Source organism: Pseudorca crassidens, chromosome 19 (genome assembly GCF_039906515.1).
Source record: "Pseudorca crassidens isolate mPseCra1 chromosome 19, mPseCra1.hap1, whole genome shotgun sequence".
Lineage (NCBI taxonomy): Eukaryota > Metazoa > Chordata > Mammalia > Artiodactyla > Delphinidae > Pseudorca > Pseudorca crassidens.
In genome coordinates, this window is record NC_090314.1 from 59,412,206 (window position 1) to 59,431,711 (window position 19,506).

Consider the following 19,506-nt stretch of genomic DNA (forward strand, 5'->3'; position numbering starts at 1 on the left):
TCGATTCTACGTGCATGTATTATAGAAAAATGATTCCTAACCCATCGTACTTTTTTTATGTCTGTTTCAGAGGGTCTTGCTGTTGGAGTTGGATTTGGGGCTGTAGAAAAGACGGCATCTGCTACCTTTGAGAGCGCCAGGTAAGCGGACGCCTAGTGCCTTAGAGCGTGGCACTGCACCCGGTGGTACCCGGAAGTGCCTGTTGCCTCGGGTGAGCTGTCTGCACGTAACTGTGCAGCAGCCCCAGCCCCCCAGGTCTGACTGGCGGAGGCGAGGAGGAGGTCAGGGCAGCTCATACCTGAGAGAGGTACTCTTTCAAGAAGCAGGTCTACACCACGTTTTTCCAATGAGCTGTCTGATGGGTAACCATTTTGAAAACCAACCATGGATATAATCCCATGCTGTTCTCCAAACGCTTTAAATGTATAAGTACATGATAAAGACAGTGTCCTGGGGGGACTGGTTCCAGGACCCGCCGGCGGATACCAAAATCCTCGAATGCTCGAGTACCACAGTCAGCCCTCGGTATCCACGGATCCTCGAACTCAGCCGTGGGGGGATGGCAGGACGCGGAGGGCCAGCTGCACCTCGAAGGCAGCAGCTGACGCTTCTCACCGCCCTCTCCTTTAGAAGCCCTCGCTTTCTCTTTCTGGCCACTGGCCTCTCCTGTTTCCTCCCCCTTCCATCTGCTTCTTCACAGGCTCTTCTGCAGGTTCGTGTCCTACGGCCCGTCCTGAAATGTTGATGTCCCCCAGCGCTCCATCTCTAGGGCACCCTTTCTTCTCACTTAGTGCACTCTTTCTGGGGATTCTGCCCCATGCCTATGGCTTTATTTTCCGTCCGTTTGCTGGTGATGCCCAGGTTGATCTTCTGCCTAGATTTTTCTCCCGAACTTATTCTTACGGGTCTGGCCACCATCCATATGTCTCCGCTTGGGTGTTCCACAGGATCCCCGCACCCAGCATCTCCAAAGTTGAACTTATTGTCCCCATCTGCTGTCATGCAAAACCCCATCATCACCTGGTACCCAGTCGACCAAGCCAAACTCACTGTCATCCTTGGCTTCCTATTTCCCCTCGTCTTCCCTAGACAATCAGCAGGCCTGTAGATTCTTCCTTTCCTCTCCCTCTGTTGAATTACAGGGCCTAGATGAGGCTACAGCCTTGGGACCATAAAGAGTCGTCATAGAGATAAGCTACCTGGTCCACCTGTGCCCACAAAACCACGAATACTACAGCCTCCAGGCTGAAGGAGGGTGGGTGGAGACTTCTGTCCAAGGGCAGCAAACTCAGATGCCTGTAGAGAACTAAGAGGTAGCAGATAAGTGCAGACAGGCAGGTGGAGACAGTTGGGAGTGGTGAGGACAGAGGTGAACTTCGAACAGACAGCACGCACGCTGTCTAAAAGGTGCTGGAAGTCACAGTTATTTTGAAAACATAATTCGGGCCAAAGAGATGGTCCAGGGGCCACTGGTTTCTGTATCGAACCACACCTTTCTCAATCCACTGCCTTCTGACGGGTATAATCTCAAACTCTACCTTTTACCCGCCTAAGGCAATGGCACCGTCCCTTTAACGATCTGCCCTGTGTCTACGGATCACGGCTGCCAGGAACTAATTCCTCATGGAATCCCTTTCTCCCCTCTTCCCTCGTTCCCAGCCTTGCGTGGGGCCTCTTTACACCCCATCACCTCCTTTTCTCGATTCCCTCAGCTGCTCTGGGGCCCCAGTGTGTCGCTGTAGTCACTGAATTCTAATGCTTCGTGTTGAGGGACGTGTCTGCTCCATGAAGCCCCAAACACACGTGCAGGCTGGCGCAGTTCTAGGTTGAGATCTTCTGTGTTCTCAATTCTTCTTCCTGCCTGGCGGACTCCCAAGTCACTTCCTCGCCCTGACTCCAGGGTCATCAGTAACAAGATGCCTATGGCGAAAATCACAGGAGCCATGGATGGGGAGAAGCCTTTAGAATGTAAGAAATGTCACCAAGATCCAGGGCTGATTGTGATTTGTCATGCCCCGTGGGGCTGACCCCTGAAGCATCCAAGGGCCAGGTCCTCCCAGAGCTCGGGGAGCTGCACGTGCTCCAGAAATGTCTGTGCCGGCAAGTGACAGCTCAGCCCCACGCACTGCGCTCACGGGCCAGGCTTCCTGTCTGTTGGCACCATGTCTCCTGCAGCCTCAAGATGTCAACTCCGATGTCCCTCTATTCTGTCACCTGCACTTTCTGCTAATCTTTATGTTTCTGAAGAAAGCAGAGCGAAAGCCTTTCCAACCCAACTCCCCCCTTTCCTAGACCAGACAGATCCCCTCTGAGTTATATAAACCCTCCACGGGACTCTCCAGCTGGGATCGGGCCGGGGCACTGGACTGGGTATTTTCAGCTTCATAAAACCCTCTGATAAACAAGCATCCTTGGGGGTTTTTATGCCCCTACACTCCACCCACCCCCGTCACAGCCGGTGGGCAGAGCCCTTAGAGCTGTGCCCCCGTCGCCACTGTGTCTGGGGTATCAGGAGTAGGGGTGGGGGGAGAGCATGTCCATGCAGGCCACAGAGAGGGAAAGAGGGTGACCTCATGCAGACCCTCTCCTTCAGCCTGTCTTCCCCACTTACAAATCCGTATATAGTTTGTGATTTGGGTTCTTCCTTTCAAATTCCTCTGATCTTACTCTTCAATGGTAAAAGTCAGAACAGCCCCCAGGCAAGGCTCGTAAGCCTTCTCCGCCCTTAGCTCATGCTGCAGACCGGGGGGTTTCGTGGGAGGGAAAGGAGGGAGGGAGGGAGAAAAAAAAGGAGAAAACAGGCTAATACTGAGGGGCGGGGTACAAAAATAGTCATCAGACAATTAAATACATCTTTTGAAAGAGCGAGGTTTTGCTTTTTAGAATTCCAATTCTAGGTAATTCACAAGCGACACACCTAAAGCACAACATGCAAAGGTGGCAGATAGAGGAATGAAAAGAGACACAAGGTGAGTGCTGATCCAAAGAAGGCAGGTGGGAGTCCGCCTGCCGATGCAGGGGACGCGGGTTCGTGCCCCGGTCCGGGAGGATCCCACATGCCGTGGAGCGGCTGGGCCCGTGAGCCATGGCCGCTGAGCCTGTGTGTCCGGAGCCTGTGCTCTGCAACGGGAGAGGCCACAGCGGTGAGAGGCCCGCGTACCGCAAAAAAAAAAAAAAAAAAAACAGGTATTACCATTTCAGTATCAGACCAAGCTGACTTTAAGGCAGACAGCCACAGAAAGAATAAAGGTCAGTACTTAATGAAAAGAGAAACGACGTACCGGGATGACAGAACGATCCCGCATCTGTACGCCTCTAGCAACGTCAGCCTCAAAATGCTCAGGAAAATTGTCAGCATCGCGGGGCACAGCCGACAAAACTGCAGTCATGGTGGGGAGCACCACGCCCCTGTCTGACACCCATAAAGCGTTACCAAATGTACATCGTGGACACATGTAGACCCCCAACCCAGCAATTAGGAAAACGTAAACATTCTTTCCAAGCACACGTGTGTATGTTTCCCAAAACTGATTACAGTACTGTGCCACAGAGAAAGTCAGATCAATACCATTCAGACCACACCCTGACCTCAGTGCAGTGTAATTGAAAATCAATAGCAAAAGAGATAGCTAAAATAATTGGTTAGTGGGCGGTGAAACCCTCAGGTGCCATAAGATAAGCACAGGGAGGGATGCGAACCAAGAGACCTAAGAAACCAGTGGACGAAGGGCAAGATCTTCCCCCATCTCAGGGGCGCTTCATAGAACGGGTGGCCTTAGACCAGGAGCGTGGCGGCTGTCCAGCTGGAGAGGCGGAGGTGATGAGGTCAGTTAGTACTGCGAGCTGGCGGGTGCGTGATGTCACCGAGATGGGATTCGTGTGGCGCCTTATGGAAGTAAGACTGGAGGCCAAAGGAAAAGTGCGTTCTTCAGCAAGAGGCTGACAGCCTTGGTGGGTTCCGGTGCCCGGCAATGTTGAAGCCCAAGAGGAGACTTAAACATTAATCTGGTTCAACGGAATACTTTTGGGGGGAAGAGGTAGACAGATCCGTGCGAAGAACCCAGCGGTTGAACAGACGCGATTGACACCACTGCTACGTGTTATAGCAGCTGCGAAGAAGATAAGGGATGAGTTGATGATGGTGGGAATGAAGAGAGATTGGTGGGAAGAAAGCATTTTAAGCGCAGACCAAACAGGCAGCGTTTGTCAACCGATTCCGTTGTCGTGTGGGAGGGAGAATTCAAGTTTGGGAGACATAAGTAATCACATAGGTAGCTGAAAGGGGCTGAGAGGGAAGGAGGGATGGGTGTCTGCATGGATTTGGGAAAAGAAAAGAGTTAGCTGGCAAATGCCTGGGACGTGTGGACCAAGCTAGCTGAGCCAGAGAGAGTTCTCTGTTCATTTAGCGGAGGGGTCGGCAAATGATGGCGTGTGGGACAAATCTGGCCCACACACGCTTCTGTGAATGCAATTTTATTGGAACACATGCATGCCCAAGTTCCCCACCAAAGGCTCTGACACCGGGAAAGAGGACAGGTAGGTCCCCAGCATATAATTTGTGTACGGCTGCTGCCATCTAGTGTTCTGATGCTGTTACTTCATCATGTATATGGAGTGCCCCTGCCCCCGGCCCTCTTCCACCTGGTCCACCTTCCTCCTGCGCTAGATAGCCTACATCGTCGGGGAATCCCTTCAGAATTCAGCATCCCCTGAAGGATGAGGAGTCTCAGCCAGCAAAGGGCAGCCTGTAGTTCAAGGGAAACACAGCTTGCTTCTTTCTGATCTGGTCCCACAGCAATTTCTTTGGGTTTCACCGCAAAGAAATTCTTCAGACCTCCTGTCCTTGGGGAGTCGGCTGCTTCAGCGGTTTTTCCCTTCTGAAGTGTCATTACATCCAGCGCACGCGTGCTCCGGAGAGGAAGCATGCCCTCCGCTCTCACTTAACTCAGTCGCAGGCATAATTCAAACCGGCAGGGAGAGCGAGGTGATTTATGCTTCAACGTTTCGCTTCACGCGTTGCTTCCTACTTAAGCTCTGACTTAAGCACAAGTCGAGAGGCGTCTGTAATCCAAGAGCACACCCTGACCGACAGGCACCGCAGGCATCCTGGAGCAGGCTCGGGCAGAGGACGCTGGCCGCACACCTCGCGGCGCACCACGCAGAAGCCACAGAGCACAGGCTGGATTTTTTTTTTTTTTTTTTCTGCTGAGCGCCCCAACCAGCCACTGCTAATCGACACCCAGACACTTAGTAAAGGATGCCTGGTAGCTTAGCCTGCATTCGGACCTAACATAGCTCTTTGAGTTACACATGCAGGCATCAAAATAAATTTTAAGGGGTGTGTTTGCCTCTCGGATCAAAGAGTAAAGCAAAAGTCGGGTGTATCTTTCTGCCTGGCTTCTAAACCAGTTATGCCTGTTGAAATAGCAACGCTCGTTTGAGACAGCAGCTGCTAGTCAGCCAGGCAGCCATTTGTTTCGCAACAAGGACGAGCAGTCGATGGGTACGTCTCTGGGCGTAGCCCCGTGTGTGTGCATCCACCTGTGCAAGTCGTCCACCTACTTCCGCTCAAGTTTATTCAGGGAAACACGTTGCAGGGGGAGGGAGGGGATTTAGGGAAACAAAAGATGCGCTTTCTCATTAGAGTTCGCCCAAGCATCTCTTAAGGAGCAGGCTGCTCTCCCAGTGTCCCCAGGCCTCCCTGTGGCAGGACCAAGTTCCCAGACGAGACCGTCTCTTCCTCAAGGCTGCCCATCTTGACCCCCTCCTGCCCGCTGAACTGGGTCCCACCATTCGGCGGGGAGGCAGGAGCCAAAGCCCAGCCTAGGCTCCCGGGAGAGTGGTCTCTAGCCTGAGACGTGGAACCCCGGCGTGAGGACACACTCTGACTCAGCCAGCCACACCCGTGCTGTTCTCCCCACCACCCCTCCCTTCCATCACATCAGCAGAATTGGAAGTCAGTTCTTGCACTGTTGCTTATTTGCAATAGCAGGTGGCACTTGAGCAGATCCATTTTAGTGTATGCAAACAAGCCCTTCTCTTGAACCCGTGAAACCACCTTGCCTGGAATTCTAGAGTCATCTACTGACAGCTCCTTCCCGCAACTTCTTCTTCCTGGTCCTCCCACACAGCTGCTCGCCTTACCTTGAATTATTAAGAGCATTTGGCAGTGGTGGAGGGCAGGCCGTGGTTGGCAGACAGTGCCACCGTGCGGTAGTGGGGCGTCATAGCTTGACTCTGGGTAACACGCACCGGGCCGTCTGCCCGCGTCTTTGGCTCTTACTACCGACGTTTCAGTTTCCACGTGTGTCACATGAGAGAGGTGGGTTGCATCTGTGGTTCTACCACCACCAGGCTTTGTGGGACAATAAAAGTGTCCCCCAGGCATGTGAAGACTGATGTAGAAATGCCTCCTTTTATATTTTGCAAAGTAATGGCGTTGAGAGAAAGCTGCTCTCACTGCCACTCACACTCTCTTAGAAATTGTACTAATCACCAAAAATTAGTTCGTAAACTCAGGATAGAACAAAGTCCTTTCTGACCCCAGACAGGAACTTACTTCTCTCTCTCTTTCTTGCTCCATTCAAATTCATGAAAACCTTGTGCAATAATAATATGTAATTATGTTCTCAATACAAATTAGTCCGTTAAGTCCCATCGGCTAATGCAAAAAGATGACCTTGACTCTCCAATTTATTCTACTACTGTCTTTTTTTTTTTTTTACTACTACTGTCTTTTAATCTATGTTGAAAATCCAGTTTCTCTAAACCAGGATGATATCTTTTTTATTATTTTCTTTTGTGTTTTTCTTCCCTGTCATCTTTCCGTGTACACAGAAGCCGTCTCGCGGGGGAGGGGGGCAGGGGAGAGAGGAAGTTACAGCCTCGGGAGGGATCTTGATTCCTGATTCCTGAATTACTAGTTTTATCCAAAAAAGAGAGCAATTTAGCTTGGGAAAGAATCTGATCCTGGAAGAGACGAAACTCCATTTAATTGATTAATTTTTTTCCCGCTGCTGTGTGGAACTGGGGGCTATAGGACAGGGTAATATCAGGGTGTAAGTCTTGACACGGATACCCATGAAATATGCTCATTTGCCCAAAACGGGGTTTGCGGTGTGAGCTGAGAGAAGTCAAGGAACACAGGCGACTCCAGACCCTTGTCCTCTGCTCCCATGGCCGCGAAGAAAGCAGGTGCTCACACGTGGGGAGGGGGTAGAGCTCACACGTGGGGAGGGGGTAGAGCTCCCCCTGCCGGCAGCTGCGCACGCGCGCACGCGGGGAGCCCTGAGGACCCAGTCAGGGAGGCCCCGGGGATGCCCTGGGGGGATGGGAGTGGGGAAGGGGACCGGGACCCGCGCTCCCCAGGCCCCGTGATGTGGCGCAGCCGCGTTCCCAGAGGGCAGGGGCGGCAGCCGGAAGCGGTAGGCGCGAAGCACCCTCTCCCAGCTCTGAGCTGGGGCGCCCGTGGGACTCGGGGCTGTTGGCTAGGGCTGCAGGATTGGACGTGGCCCTCTGGGGAATGAGGCGGCAGAGCAGTGCCTGTGTGAGGGCAGCTCGCGACTCCGACCTTGTCACCATCCATCCAGCCCCACCCCATTTGGACTCCGGGCAGAAGGCCAGGTGCCCACGGGGGTGGCTCCCAGGCTGCCTTCTCTTTCCCCATCCCCACCGTTCATGCAGGGTGGATGCTGCAGCAGGAATGGAGCCTCGTACCTGGCTCCGAATGGCACCGTTGAGCCCGGAGCCCTGGAATGCAGGCGCATGTCACCCAGCTGTGAGCAAACTCAGAGTCAACCCCAGCGGCTTCCAGACGGGACGGTAAAGAGCTGAGCACCGCATCCTACCTGGGAGCGACTTAATCCCCCCCTCCTGCATCCTCCCCTTCTATCCACCTGCTTCTCCCAGGGCACAGCCACAGAGCTGTGCAGCCGTCACCACTCTCTGCTTCCGGAACATTCTCGTCACTCCCAAAAGAAACCCCATAGCCATGAGCAGTCAGTCCCCTCCCTCCCTCCTCGTAGGCCCTGGCAACCACGAACGAGTCTACTTTCTGTCTCTATTGATTTGCCTGTTCAGCACATTTCATGTAAATGGAATCAAACCATGCGTGGTCTTTTATGTCTGGCTTCTTCCACTTAGCATAACGTTTTCCGGGTTCAACCGTGTTGTTACTCCTTTTCATGGCTGAAGAATATTCTGTCGTATGGCCGTACCACATTAGTTGACGGAGGTTTGGGTTGTTTCAGCATTTTGGCTATTACAAATAGTGTTGCGGTGAATACTGGCATACAGGTTTTTGTGTGGACATAGGTTTGCATTTCTCTTGGGTACGTACCAAGCAGTGGAACTCTAAATTTAACTCTCTGAGGAAGGGAGTTTAACAAATGACCTTCTATGCCAAAACAAAAGGATCCAGATTGGCCCAAGAGTTTATTTTAACCTTGAAAGTTCCATTCGCCAAACATCATCATAGCAGGAGCCCTTCCCAGGCCGATCCCCTTCCTCTCGGGCCTTAAACCACAGGAATGCCGAGTGTTACAACCATAGGTGGTCTCTGCCGTGTCCTTGCTGTGTGCTCCCTTCTGTGCTGTCCTCGCCCTTCGTTCTCTTGTTGGCTTTTCCATGAGAAGACTCATGGGGGAAGGACCCGTGAGTTGCCCCATTTTACAGACAAGAAAGTTGAGTCACCGAGAGGTGCTCTGTCCACAGCCTCAGAGCCGGTAAGGCGAAGCGCCAGGTATGTTCCTAGGTCTCTGGCTGAGGACCTAGCCCTTTCCTGGAGCATCTGGTGGCCTGTGAGGTGCTTTGGCCACCATGAGAGGCTGAGGGACAGAGCCCGCGGGGAGTGGGCAGGCAGGTCTCGCTTCCCACTGAGCTTCCTTTGCTGCAGACCCTTTTGAGTAGGTGTGTGGTTGGGGGTGGGGGGGGGGAGTATGGAGCAGGCTGGATCCCGGAGCTAGGCAGCCTGGCTGCAACCCCGGCTCCGCCACTTACCGGCTGTGCGACTTTGATGCGTTGCTTTTTTTTTTCCCCCCCCGTTCCTCTGTTTCCTAATCTGCAAAATAAGAATAATAATCGTTTCTACCTCAACGGGTCGTTCTGAGAATTAACTGAGTTTATACGCGCAAAGCCCCGGCACAGGGCCGGCATGTAGGAAGGCTGTATACGATGCGGCTGTGATGTTTGCTTCCTGGCCTGCCTGTTTCAGACACTACACTCCAGAGAGATGCCCAGCCCACCCCTGTCCCAGCCCGGGCTCCAGGACAAGAGCTCCCTGTCCCCCCTCACCTCCCCCCGCCCCCCAAAAGAGAACGAGTTCAGAAGCGGCTTCCACAGTCTGTGTGGACCCAGCACGCAGGCCAGAGGTCCGGGTCCAGGCCTCCGTGGTCTCTAGGTGTTGCGTCTGCTCTCCCGTGTCGTGGGCTGCATGCCCGACACTAGACCTTAGTACCCTGCCCTCTGTCCCCGCCCCCCCGCCTTGGCCCTCCCAGGCTGACTTTGCTGTCGTGTCTCAGCACGGGGTTGGCGTGCTGGGTGTCTCTTGCTCTGGGCTTGCTCAGTGAATGTAGCTATTTGTCCATCCCGCACCCTCACCTGGAGCCTCTTCTCTACCCTGCAGGGGACCCAGGACCGGGCTGGGAGTGGGCTGCTCTGCACCCGGCCTCGACGGCCCGCCTGAATTCTGCAGATGGTTTTCTAGTGGGCAGCCCCCTCCAGACAGCACGAGCTGCTGCTTCCCTCTTGCCCCGCCCCCCACGCCCAGTTCCCTGGACTCACTCTCAGGCCCCGCCGTGTCACCACACAAGTTACATGCCCAGAACAAGGAGGGAGGCCCTGAGTGCCCTCCTGTGTCTGCCCAGAGGCAGCCCCTCTCCATCTGCAGCACAAGGAGCCGTTTATGCCGGGCCCCCTCCCCCTCCACGGCCCCCGGCCACCTCCACCCAAGTCCCTGGCGACAGGGTTGGCCGTCTTGGCACGGGGGACCGATCTCTACACAACGTGCACTCTGTTTAGCGTGAAGCAGGCTTCAGGGCAGGCTCGGACCCCACAAGGCTCTTTGAGAACAGCAGCGTCGTTTCTCTGTGGCTTTCCCAGGCGCTGGAGGTGACACGGACTTTTCCCTCCTCTAGTCCCATCGCTGCCCGGTCCACCCTCCTGGACAGCTTGTTACAAGCGGCGAGAGGCCGAGAGCAACTGTGCTTTACAGAGCCGTGGGCAGCGTTCAGCTGGGCTGCTGGTGTTGACTGCGCTGCCTTTTGCCGGGCCAGCCAAGAGAGGCAGCTTGGGCGCATTGGTGGGTTCACCACGGGGCACTAGTGGCTGCCTTTAGGGGCTGTTTACATGCACTGCTCAGTCTTTACTGCCATCCCAGTAAAGAGGGGAGGACACAGAGCCCGGGAACTTTCCCTGAGGTCATGCTTACGGCAGGTGGCATGTTTTGGGAAGCCTGTGAATTAACACCTCTGCCCCTGCTGGCTCTCTCACCCCACCCTTGCCTCTGGCAATCATGGGACAGTCACGAAAGCTAACGTTTACTGAGTGCTTTCCACGTGCAGATCCTGTGCTCCTTGACTCCTGGGGAATTCACTAATCCTTAAAGCCCCCTGTGAGGGAGAAATCACTGTGCCCATTTTACAGATGCAGGATGTGCCCAAAGGCACAAGGGAGTGAGGGCAGAGGCAGGATTTGAGCCCAGGCAGCCTGGCCCTGCAGCCTGTGCCCTTAACCCTGACATCCTCCTGCCTCCTGTGACCACAGAGGCTTGAAAACTGCCCCCCAAAGTGGTGTGGGAAAGGAGGTCAGCGCCGTTGTAAAAAGTGTGTAATTTCCCAAGCGTCGGCTCTAGGAGTTCTGATTCCACTGTCCAGTGTGGCTTTAAAATCGTGTCTCATTGGACGAGTTGGGAAACAGCAGCAGATGTGAAGTCTCTTCAGGGAGGGGCAGGTTTCCAGCCGGCCTCACTGGCAGCAAACATACATGTTCAAGGTCGTGTGGCACACCAGTCCTGGCATTTGTTGCCACAGTTGGGAACCGTCACCCTTGCCAGGTGCCTCCAGGCAGCAAGGGCTAAGGGGAGAGGGAGAGAGCAGAGAGCAGTGCAAAGAGACGGCACCAGGATGCCCCGGGCGGCTGCTAGGTCAGGACCAACTTCCAGCCTCACCTCCTGGAAAGTGGACGGACAGGTGGGCTGGGTCACTGGGAGGCTAGAGCTCCCCAGCAAGAGTTACCTGCCTACAGGCTCCAGGACAAGGGGAGGTGGGGGGGGGGCGGGTTTTTAGAACGACAGTGTTGTAGTAGAATGGCATCCCCCAGAAAAGAATGTTGAGTCCTAACCCCCAGTACCGGGAATGTAACCTTAGTTAGCAGGAGGGTCTTTGCAGATGCAGAGAGTTAAGATCAGGTCACACTGGATTAGGGTGGACCCTAAATCCAATACGACTGGTGTCCTTATTCAACAAGGAGAAAAGTCACACACAGAGGAGGACGCTGGGTGACAACGCAGAGACACCCCGAGGGGAGACGGCCATGTGGTGATGGAACCAGAGATCACAGTGACACAGCCAGGGGCCAAGAACTGCTACCAGCCGCCACCCGAAGCTGGAAGAGCTAAGGAAGGATCCTTCTCTAGAGATTTCAGAGGGAGCGTGGCCCTGCTGACACCTTGCTTTTGAGCATCTAGCCTCCAGGACCGTGAGAATAAACCTCTGTTGTCTTACGCCACCCAATCTGTGGTCCTTGGTTACAGTGGCCACAGGGAACCGGTAGATAGGGTCTCCCCAGTCTCCATCCACATCTTCCGGGCCCCACTGGGCTTTCTTCGCCTCCTCCCGCGGTGGACGGAAAGCTCTGAGCGTGACTCTTGAATCCATCCTCTTCTGTATCCCGATGCATTTTGTTTTCCCCACCCCTTTGCTGGTCTTCATTTCCTATTTCAAAAGGAGGCTCAGGTTTTGTTTTGTTTTGTTTCCTTAGGCCTCTGTCGGTTCAATTTGAACCCAGCCGGGGGAAAGCAGTAGCTTTCTCCTTTCCCGAGAGGCCGCCTTCAGACGCCGGCCCGCGGGAGTCTGGGCTGTCCCCTGCACTGGAGCTATTAAACTGTCATAAGAAAGAGGCCTTTGTCACGGGGAACACGGCCCTCGGCTCAGAAACAGAGACAGATTGTGCCAGAAAACAAACAACAGAAAAAAAGGTCCAACCACAAAATTCTTTGGGACTTCAGTCATCGGCTTCTCACTTGTTCTTAAAAGACAAATTTCCTTTCTTTGGTGTAAGTCCGTCAGATAGGTCGTCGGGTTTTTAGTTCTGTCCAGAACTGAGGGCTGGGGGCCTCCACCCAGCTCCCTGTTTGCATGATGTCATGCCTGCCTGCCTGCAGGTAGGGGAGTCGGAGGTGGCCCTGGACCTGCACAGGGGGTGGGGTGAGGTTTTGCAGGAGACTGAGGGCCTGACTTAGCTTTCAGTGCAGGGAAGGGGGAGGCGATGAAAATTGTCACGGAGGCCATGTTACAAATGCGTGATGACCTTCTGACTTGGCATTGGCTCTGCCAGAGGCCTCGGAGAGCCCCATTTTATGCAGGAGAGAAACAGAAGGACAGTGACTTGCCCAAGGCCACATCGTTCCCTAAGGTCAGACCATTGCTGCCTGCTCAAGACCACTGGCCAAAATGTCCCTTGACCCAGCCTGGCACCTGGAACTGCTGCGGCCCGAGCCTTCTGTTTGGCACACTGACCTCAGCCTCCTCCGGGCCAGCTTTCGCCCTTGACCATCTCAGGGTGGGGTATGGGAGGGCAAATCAGCATTTTCAACATGGTCCCCTGTGCTGGGTTGCACCCCATGGCATGAGAACCACGGTTCTAGAAGGAAAGCGGAGAAGGAAGGCTTGGGGGACCCCCCCCCCCCACCGTTCCCACTGTCCCTTGCGAAGGGGGTTATGCTTCCCAAGGCCGCGGCTTTCCTAAGTCAGGGGAGAGAGGCACCGCTTCAGAGGATGCATCCTCTTAAGGCCAGCATCTCACTGCAGGTGAATGACAACGAAACAAACTATTTATTACAGGAGGGCAAACGACCACATAATTGGCAGGACCTCACGCAAAATGAAAATGCAGGCTCCCTTGTTCAAAAAGCAGGAAAAAAGCTATTTCCTTTGTTCTGTGATGTCTCTCTCAACCTGTCATGGTGTTTTGTTTCATTTTATTTTTAAAATTTGTAATTGTGGCAGACTATACATAGCATAAAATTAACCATTTTCAAGTGTATGATTGTGTCATTAAGCACGTTCCCATTATTGTGCAACCATCGTATTCTTCATCTCCAGAACTCTTTTCATCTTTTTTTTTTTTGTTTTGGCTGCGTTGGGTCTTCGTTGCTGCGTGCGGGCTTTCTCTAGTCGCGGCGAGTGGGGGCTACTCTTTGTTGCGGTGCGCGAGCTTCTCATCGCGGTGGCTTCTCTTGTTGTGGAGCACGGGCTCTAGGTGCGTGGGCTTCAGTAGTTGTGGCACGTGGGCTCAGTAGTTGTGGCTCGAGGGCTCTAGAGTGCAGGCTCAGTAGTGGTGGTGCACGGGCTTAGTTGCTCCGCGACATGTGGGATCCTCCCGGACCAGGGCTCGAACCTGTGTCCCCTGCATTGGCAGGTGGATTCTTAACCACTGCACCACCAGGGAAGCCCGAAGAACTCTTCTCATCTTAAAAAAGTCAAAACTCTGTCCCCATAAACAACAATCCCCCATCCCCCTCCCCCAGCCCCAGGCAACCACCACTCTACTTTCTGTCCCTAGGAATTTGACTACTTACTCTATAGGGACCTCAGGAAGGGAATCATTTCATATTTGTCTTTTTATGACGGGCTTATTTCACTGAGTACAATGCCCTCAAGGTTCACCTGTGTTGTAGCATGTGTTAGAATTTCCTTCCTTTTGAAGGCTGAGTAATATTCCGTTGTATGTATGGACCACATTTTGTTTATCCATTCCTCTGTCGATGGACACTTGGGTTGCTTCCACCTCTTAGCTTAGCTGTTGTAAATAATGCTGCTGTGAACACGAGTGCACAAATATCTCTTTGAGATCCTCCTTTCAGTTCTTTTGTGTGTGTGCCCAGAGGTGGAATTGCTGTATCACGTGGGCATTTGATTTTTAGATTTTTGAGGAACGTTGTCATGGTGCTTTTTATCTGCTATTTAAGGCAGGGGTGCTTTCTGGAGGAGTGCAGACCCTCATAGGCTCCCAGGGCCCGACTTGATCATGGCCAGGTACCTGGGGAGTGTGTGTCCGACCCTGACCTTCCTGGTGCCCAGGCCCCTGAGTGGCTGCCCCTGTCACTCAGCCCTGCATGAAGGAGAGCAGAAAGAAATTGGGGGAGAAAAAGTGAGCGTCAAGGAGCTGCGGTGATGCCAGGTGAGGTGATGTTGAATATGGACATATAAAGGTCTGTGATTCCAGACTTTTCCACCAATTGTTGTTTGACCAAGTGAACTTCTCACGGTTGGCCCCCTGCATCCACATTCCCTCTTCAGCCAGGCAGGTGGGCAGCCCCGAGGACCCAGGTCTGAACCTGGGGCAGGGGCAGGAGGTGCACAGTTTGCGGGCTCCTGGTGGCCCCAGCTTCCGGCCAGGTTCAGGGAGCAGCCCCGTGATTACAAAGGGTTACTGTTCTCCGGGGTCTAAACACAGGCAGTGTTCAAACTCAAGCTTTCTTCTTTAGCCTCAGTTTCCTCATCTGTAAAATGGGGTTGCCTTGAGGAGTACACAGCCAAGAAGGTCAGTCTCTTCTGGGCAGCCGGCACTCGACCCTCAGGAGCTGTTAACACCCCTAGCAGCTGGGTTGAGGGTGCAGGTGGCTGTGGCTGCAGCATGTGGAGACCCTCCCCGCCCCACCAAGGGCTGGCTGGTAGCTGGAGGAGTGTGTCTCTCTTTTGACTCTAGGTCCTTACGGCATCTGCTTCTTGGTGATACACAAGCAGTTTATGTCACTAGAGATAACCATGACGTCATCACTGCGACCTGTGTGCCGTATAACATGTGGACATCTTGGTAACACCACATGACGGTCCATAACCTGGGTCTTCTGCTGCCTTAATACACTCTGAGGGTTTACCCGAGTCCCCACCTAAAGACTAAAAAGGAACCTGGCATGACATGTTCCTCGGTGTGTACCAGACGATGCTTGAAAAATTAACATTTGTTATAACCATTATAAATATACCTAATTACATATTTTGGTAACAGCTTTATTGAGATATAATTCACATACTGTATAACTCACCCATTGTAAAGTACACAGATTAGTGTGGTTTTTAGTTTATGTACAGAGTTGGGCAGCCATCACCACAGTCAATTTTAGAACATTTTTATCACCCCCAAAAGGAAAAAGGAACTCTGTCCCCTTTAGCAGTTGCCTCTCCCCATGTCTTTTCGACCCCTTAAGCCCCTAATCTACTTCCTATCTATAGATTCTCCTATTTTGGCCCCTTTCGCTGTAGATAGATAGATAGACAGATATTTAGGTATATATGGAACTTTATAACATGTGGTCCTCTGTAACTGGTGTCTTCCACTTAATATAATGTTTTTAAAGTTAATCTATGGGGGCTTCCCTGGTGGCGCAGTGGTTGAGAATCCACCTGCCAATGCAGGGGACACGGGTTCGATCCCTGGTCTGGGAAGATCCCACCTGCCACGGAGCAACTGAGCCAGTGCGCCACAACTACTGAGCCTGTGCTCTAGAGCCCATGAGCCACAACTACTGAGCCCGCATGCTGCAACTACTGAAGCCCGCGTGCCTAGAGCCCATGCTCCACAATGAGAGAAGCTACCGCAATGAGAAGCCCGCGCACTGCAATGAAGAGTAGCCTCCGCTCACCACAACTAGAGAAAGCCCACGCGCAGCAACAAAGATACAACACAACCAAAAATAAATTTAAAAAATAAATAATAAAAAATAAAGTTAATCTATGTAATTATATATGTACCAGTACTTTACTCCTTTTTATGGCCAAATAATATTCCATTGATAAGCAAAATATACCACATTTTGTTTATCCATTTATCAGTTCATGGACATTTTTGGCTATTGTGAAAAATGTTTCAGTGAACATTTGTGTTCCGGCCTTTATGTGGACGTTATTTTCAATTCTCTTGGGTGTATACGTAGGAGTGGAATTGCTGGGGCATATGGTAAATGTGTGTTTAACCATTTGAGGAACTGCTGAACTGTTTTCCAGAGTAGTTGCACAGTTTTTACATTCCCACCGGCAGTGAATGAGGATTCTGACTTTTCACATTCTCATCAACTCTTGTTATTATCTGACTTGATTATAGCTATCCTAGCAGGTGTTAAGTGGTGTGTCATTGTGGTTTTGATATAAGTTTCACTGATGGCTAATGATGTTCAGCTTATTTTCAAGCGTTTGTTGGCCATTTATATATCTTCTTTAGAGAAATGTCTATTGAAGTCCTTTGCCTGATTTTTAAATTGGATTATGTGACTTTATTTTTGAGTGGCAAGAATTCTTTATATATCTGATTTTACAAGTCCTTTATCAGACATACGATTTGAGAATTTGTTCTCCCATTCTGTGGATTGTTTTTTCACTCTCTTGACGGTGTCCTTTGAAGTACAAATTTTAAAAATTTTAATGAAGTACAATTTATCTCTTTTCTTTTGTTGTTTGTGATTTTGGTATCATATCTAAGAAACCATTGCTTGATCCAGGGTTGCAAAGATTCCCTCCTGTTTTCTTCTAAGAGTTTCATAGTTTTGACAGTTTTGTTTAAATATTTAATTCATTAGAATTAACTTTTGTATATGGTGTGAGACAGGGGTCCAACTTCATTCCTTTGCATGTAGATATCCAATTGTCCAGCACCATTTATTGAAAACAGTCTTCTTTTCCTTATGAATTGACCTGGCATCCTTGTTAAAAATCAATTGACTGTAAATGGGAGGGTTTTTTTCCTGAACTCTCAACTCTATTCCATTGGTCTATATTTCTATCCTTATGCTAGTACCACACAATCTTGAGTATGTAACTTTGTAATAAATTTTTAATAATTCGGGAAGTGTTCATCCTCCAACTCTGTCCTTCACTGTCAAGATTATATTAGCAATTCTGGGTCCCTTATGTTTCCATACGAATTTTAAGATCGACCCATCAATTTCTGCCAAAAAGCTGAGATTTTGATAGACTTTGCATTAAATCTGAAGATCAATTTGGGGCATGTTGTCATTTTAATATTAAGTCACTCAATCCATGAATATTGGATGTCTTTTCATTTGTTTTGGTCTTTTCTTCCTTTCAGTAATGTTTTATAGTTTTCAGTGTACAAGTGTTTCACCTCCATGGTTAAATTTATTCCTAAGCATTCTTATCGATGCTATTCTAAATGTAATTGTCTTCTTAATTTCATTTTCAGATTGCTTTTTGTTAGTGTATAGAAATACAGTGGATTGGAGGGGTATATTTATCTTGTATCCTGAACCTTGCAGAACTCATTCATAGCTCTTATAATTTTTTTTGTGTGTGGATCGCTTTGGATTTTCTATGTATAAGCTCATGTTATCTTTAAATAGGAGTAGTTTTACTTCTTCCTTTCCAGCCTAGATACCTCAATTATTTTTTTTTAATCTAATTTCTGGCTAGAACCTCCAGTATAATGTTGAACAGAAGCGGTAAGAGTGGACATCCTTGTCTTACTCATGTTCTTAAGAAGAAAGGTTTCAGTCTGTCACCATTAAGTATGATGTATGATGTTAGCTGTGGGTTGTTCATAACTACTCTATGTCAGGTCAAGAAAGATCCCTTCCATTCCTAGCTTGGTGAGGGTTTTTATCATGAAATGGTGTTGGATTTTGTCAAGTGCTTTTTCTGTATCTATTGAGATCATTATTTGGCTTTCATTTTTAAAATCCTATTGATGTGGAATATTGCATTGATTTTCAGATGTTAAACCAACCTTGCATTCCAGGGATAAATCTCCCTTGGTTATTATGTATAGCTTCTTTTTATACTTTGCAATATTTGGTTTGGTTGAGGAATTTTGCGTCTATATTCATAGGAAACATTGCTCTCTAGTTTTATCTTCTAGTGTTGTCTTTGTCTGGTTTTAGCATCAGGGTAATGCTTGGAGTCCAATTAGATGTAAGGGATGAGAATGATTAGAAAACCTCCTCATGTTTTGGGATTTGTACAGCTAGATGTTAGTGCCTCTCACGCAGATTGGGATTCCAAGGGAGATGCTGACCTAGAAATTGCTAATCAGTACTAGGGAAAGTATGGCTCATGACCCATACCTTCCCTGGGCTAGTTGGTTGGCCTGTCACTTACCCTCAAAGCTCTCCCATCTACATTCTGGTCAAAGAATGCAGGAGTAGTTCCTGCTGTACACGATGCGTGTACAATATCGAAGTGAGACGCGTTGTCAGAACCCTCCCCTGTGCTTGGCTCCCACCTTGATACTCAGTTTCTGACCTGGGTTTTAGGTTCTGGCTGTGAATTCCTTCAGCCCGGATTCTGACCCCGTTGCCTACCTGGTCTGTGGATGCAGAAGTCCTCATCCTTCATGCACTCCGTGGGCGCTGAGTCTCACTGCCCCAGGCTCAGATAGCGTGTTCTGTGTGCCTGAACCTGCTTCTTCTCCTCTACCTTTCCCTTCACATGGACTCTTTAAACTGTCTTGTCTGCATGAATTTGGAGCTGCTAGCCTGTTCCTCCTCATTGGTACTGCCTTCTCCCATTTCTCCTTATTGATGGGATCTTGACTTGTTTCCCTACCTTGGGTTAACTCTTCTTACACGCTGTCCTGATACCCACTGACCTCACCTCTCCGCCTTACTCCTACAATGTCTAGTCTGTCCCTATTGTCAGTCCTGGCCTTCCCTGGCCTGTCCCGTCCTGCTGCTGATCATATCTCAACTGTGACCCATGGCATTGACTTTCAAGGTAAAAATTCAATTTGTTTCCCTCTGTGGTTTAGTTTAATGCACGAAAGCATATCCTTTGACCAAGGGTCTTTATAGATGGAGCGACAGGGAAGCGCTACAGCTTTCCAGGGGAGGATTACCTGTAAGCTATCTGGAAGGTTCCTCATATCACCCGGCAAAGCACTGGAAACCTTTCGAAGCAGACCAGAAACTCAAACCTCAGAATCACAAGCACTGCTTTCTGGTAGGGCCATATCCAAGATTTTAGCTGGTTCTAATAATACATCAAATGTTCTTTCCCTGTTACCTTTTAGATGACTTTCTATTTAAAAAGTGAGAAGCGGAAAAGGATAGATTAAAGATAGATTAAAATGAGACAGAGGGCAAGTAATAGGTGTGTTTGGTGGAATAGATCCCTCTGAGATTTCCACGTGTTCCCAAAGGGGCAACCAGCTCAATTAGAATAGGAACAACAATCGAAGCTGTAATGACAAATTTTAGGGACCTGGAGGGGGCAAAAAAGTCTGAGGATGCGGTGGAAGAGAACTTACCACATTTCAGGTCAATTTAATGAAAAGAAACTC

The 19,506-nt window shown here is 50.4% G+C and overlaps 1 protein-coding gene across 12 annotated transcripts in view; it reads left to right on the forward strand.

The window, feature by feature from the left end:
* Window positions 1-19,506, forward strand: part of SLC39A11 (solute carrier family 39 member 11) — a 411,239-nt gene that overhangs the window by 344,036 nt on the left and 47,697 nt on the right. For 11 of the 12 annotated variants that reach the window (XM_067715804.1, XM_067715802.1, XM_067715793.1 and 8 more), the window contains one exon: window positions 71-140. In XM_067715804.1, coding sequence (XP_067571905.1) covers window positions 71-140 — 70 coding nt within the window. Of the gene's footprint in view, window positions 1-70; window positions 141-7,683; window positions 8,052-19,506 lie in introns of those variants that run through there. The other variant, XM_067715805.1, reaches the window with a different exon arrangement.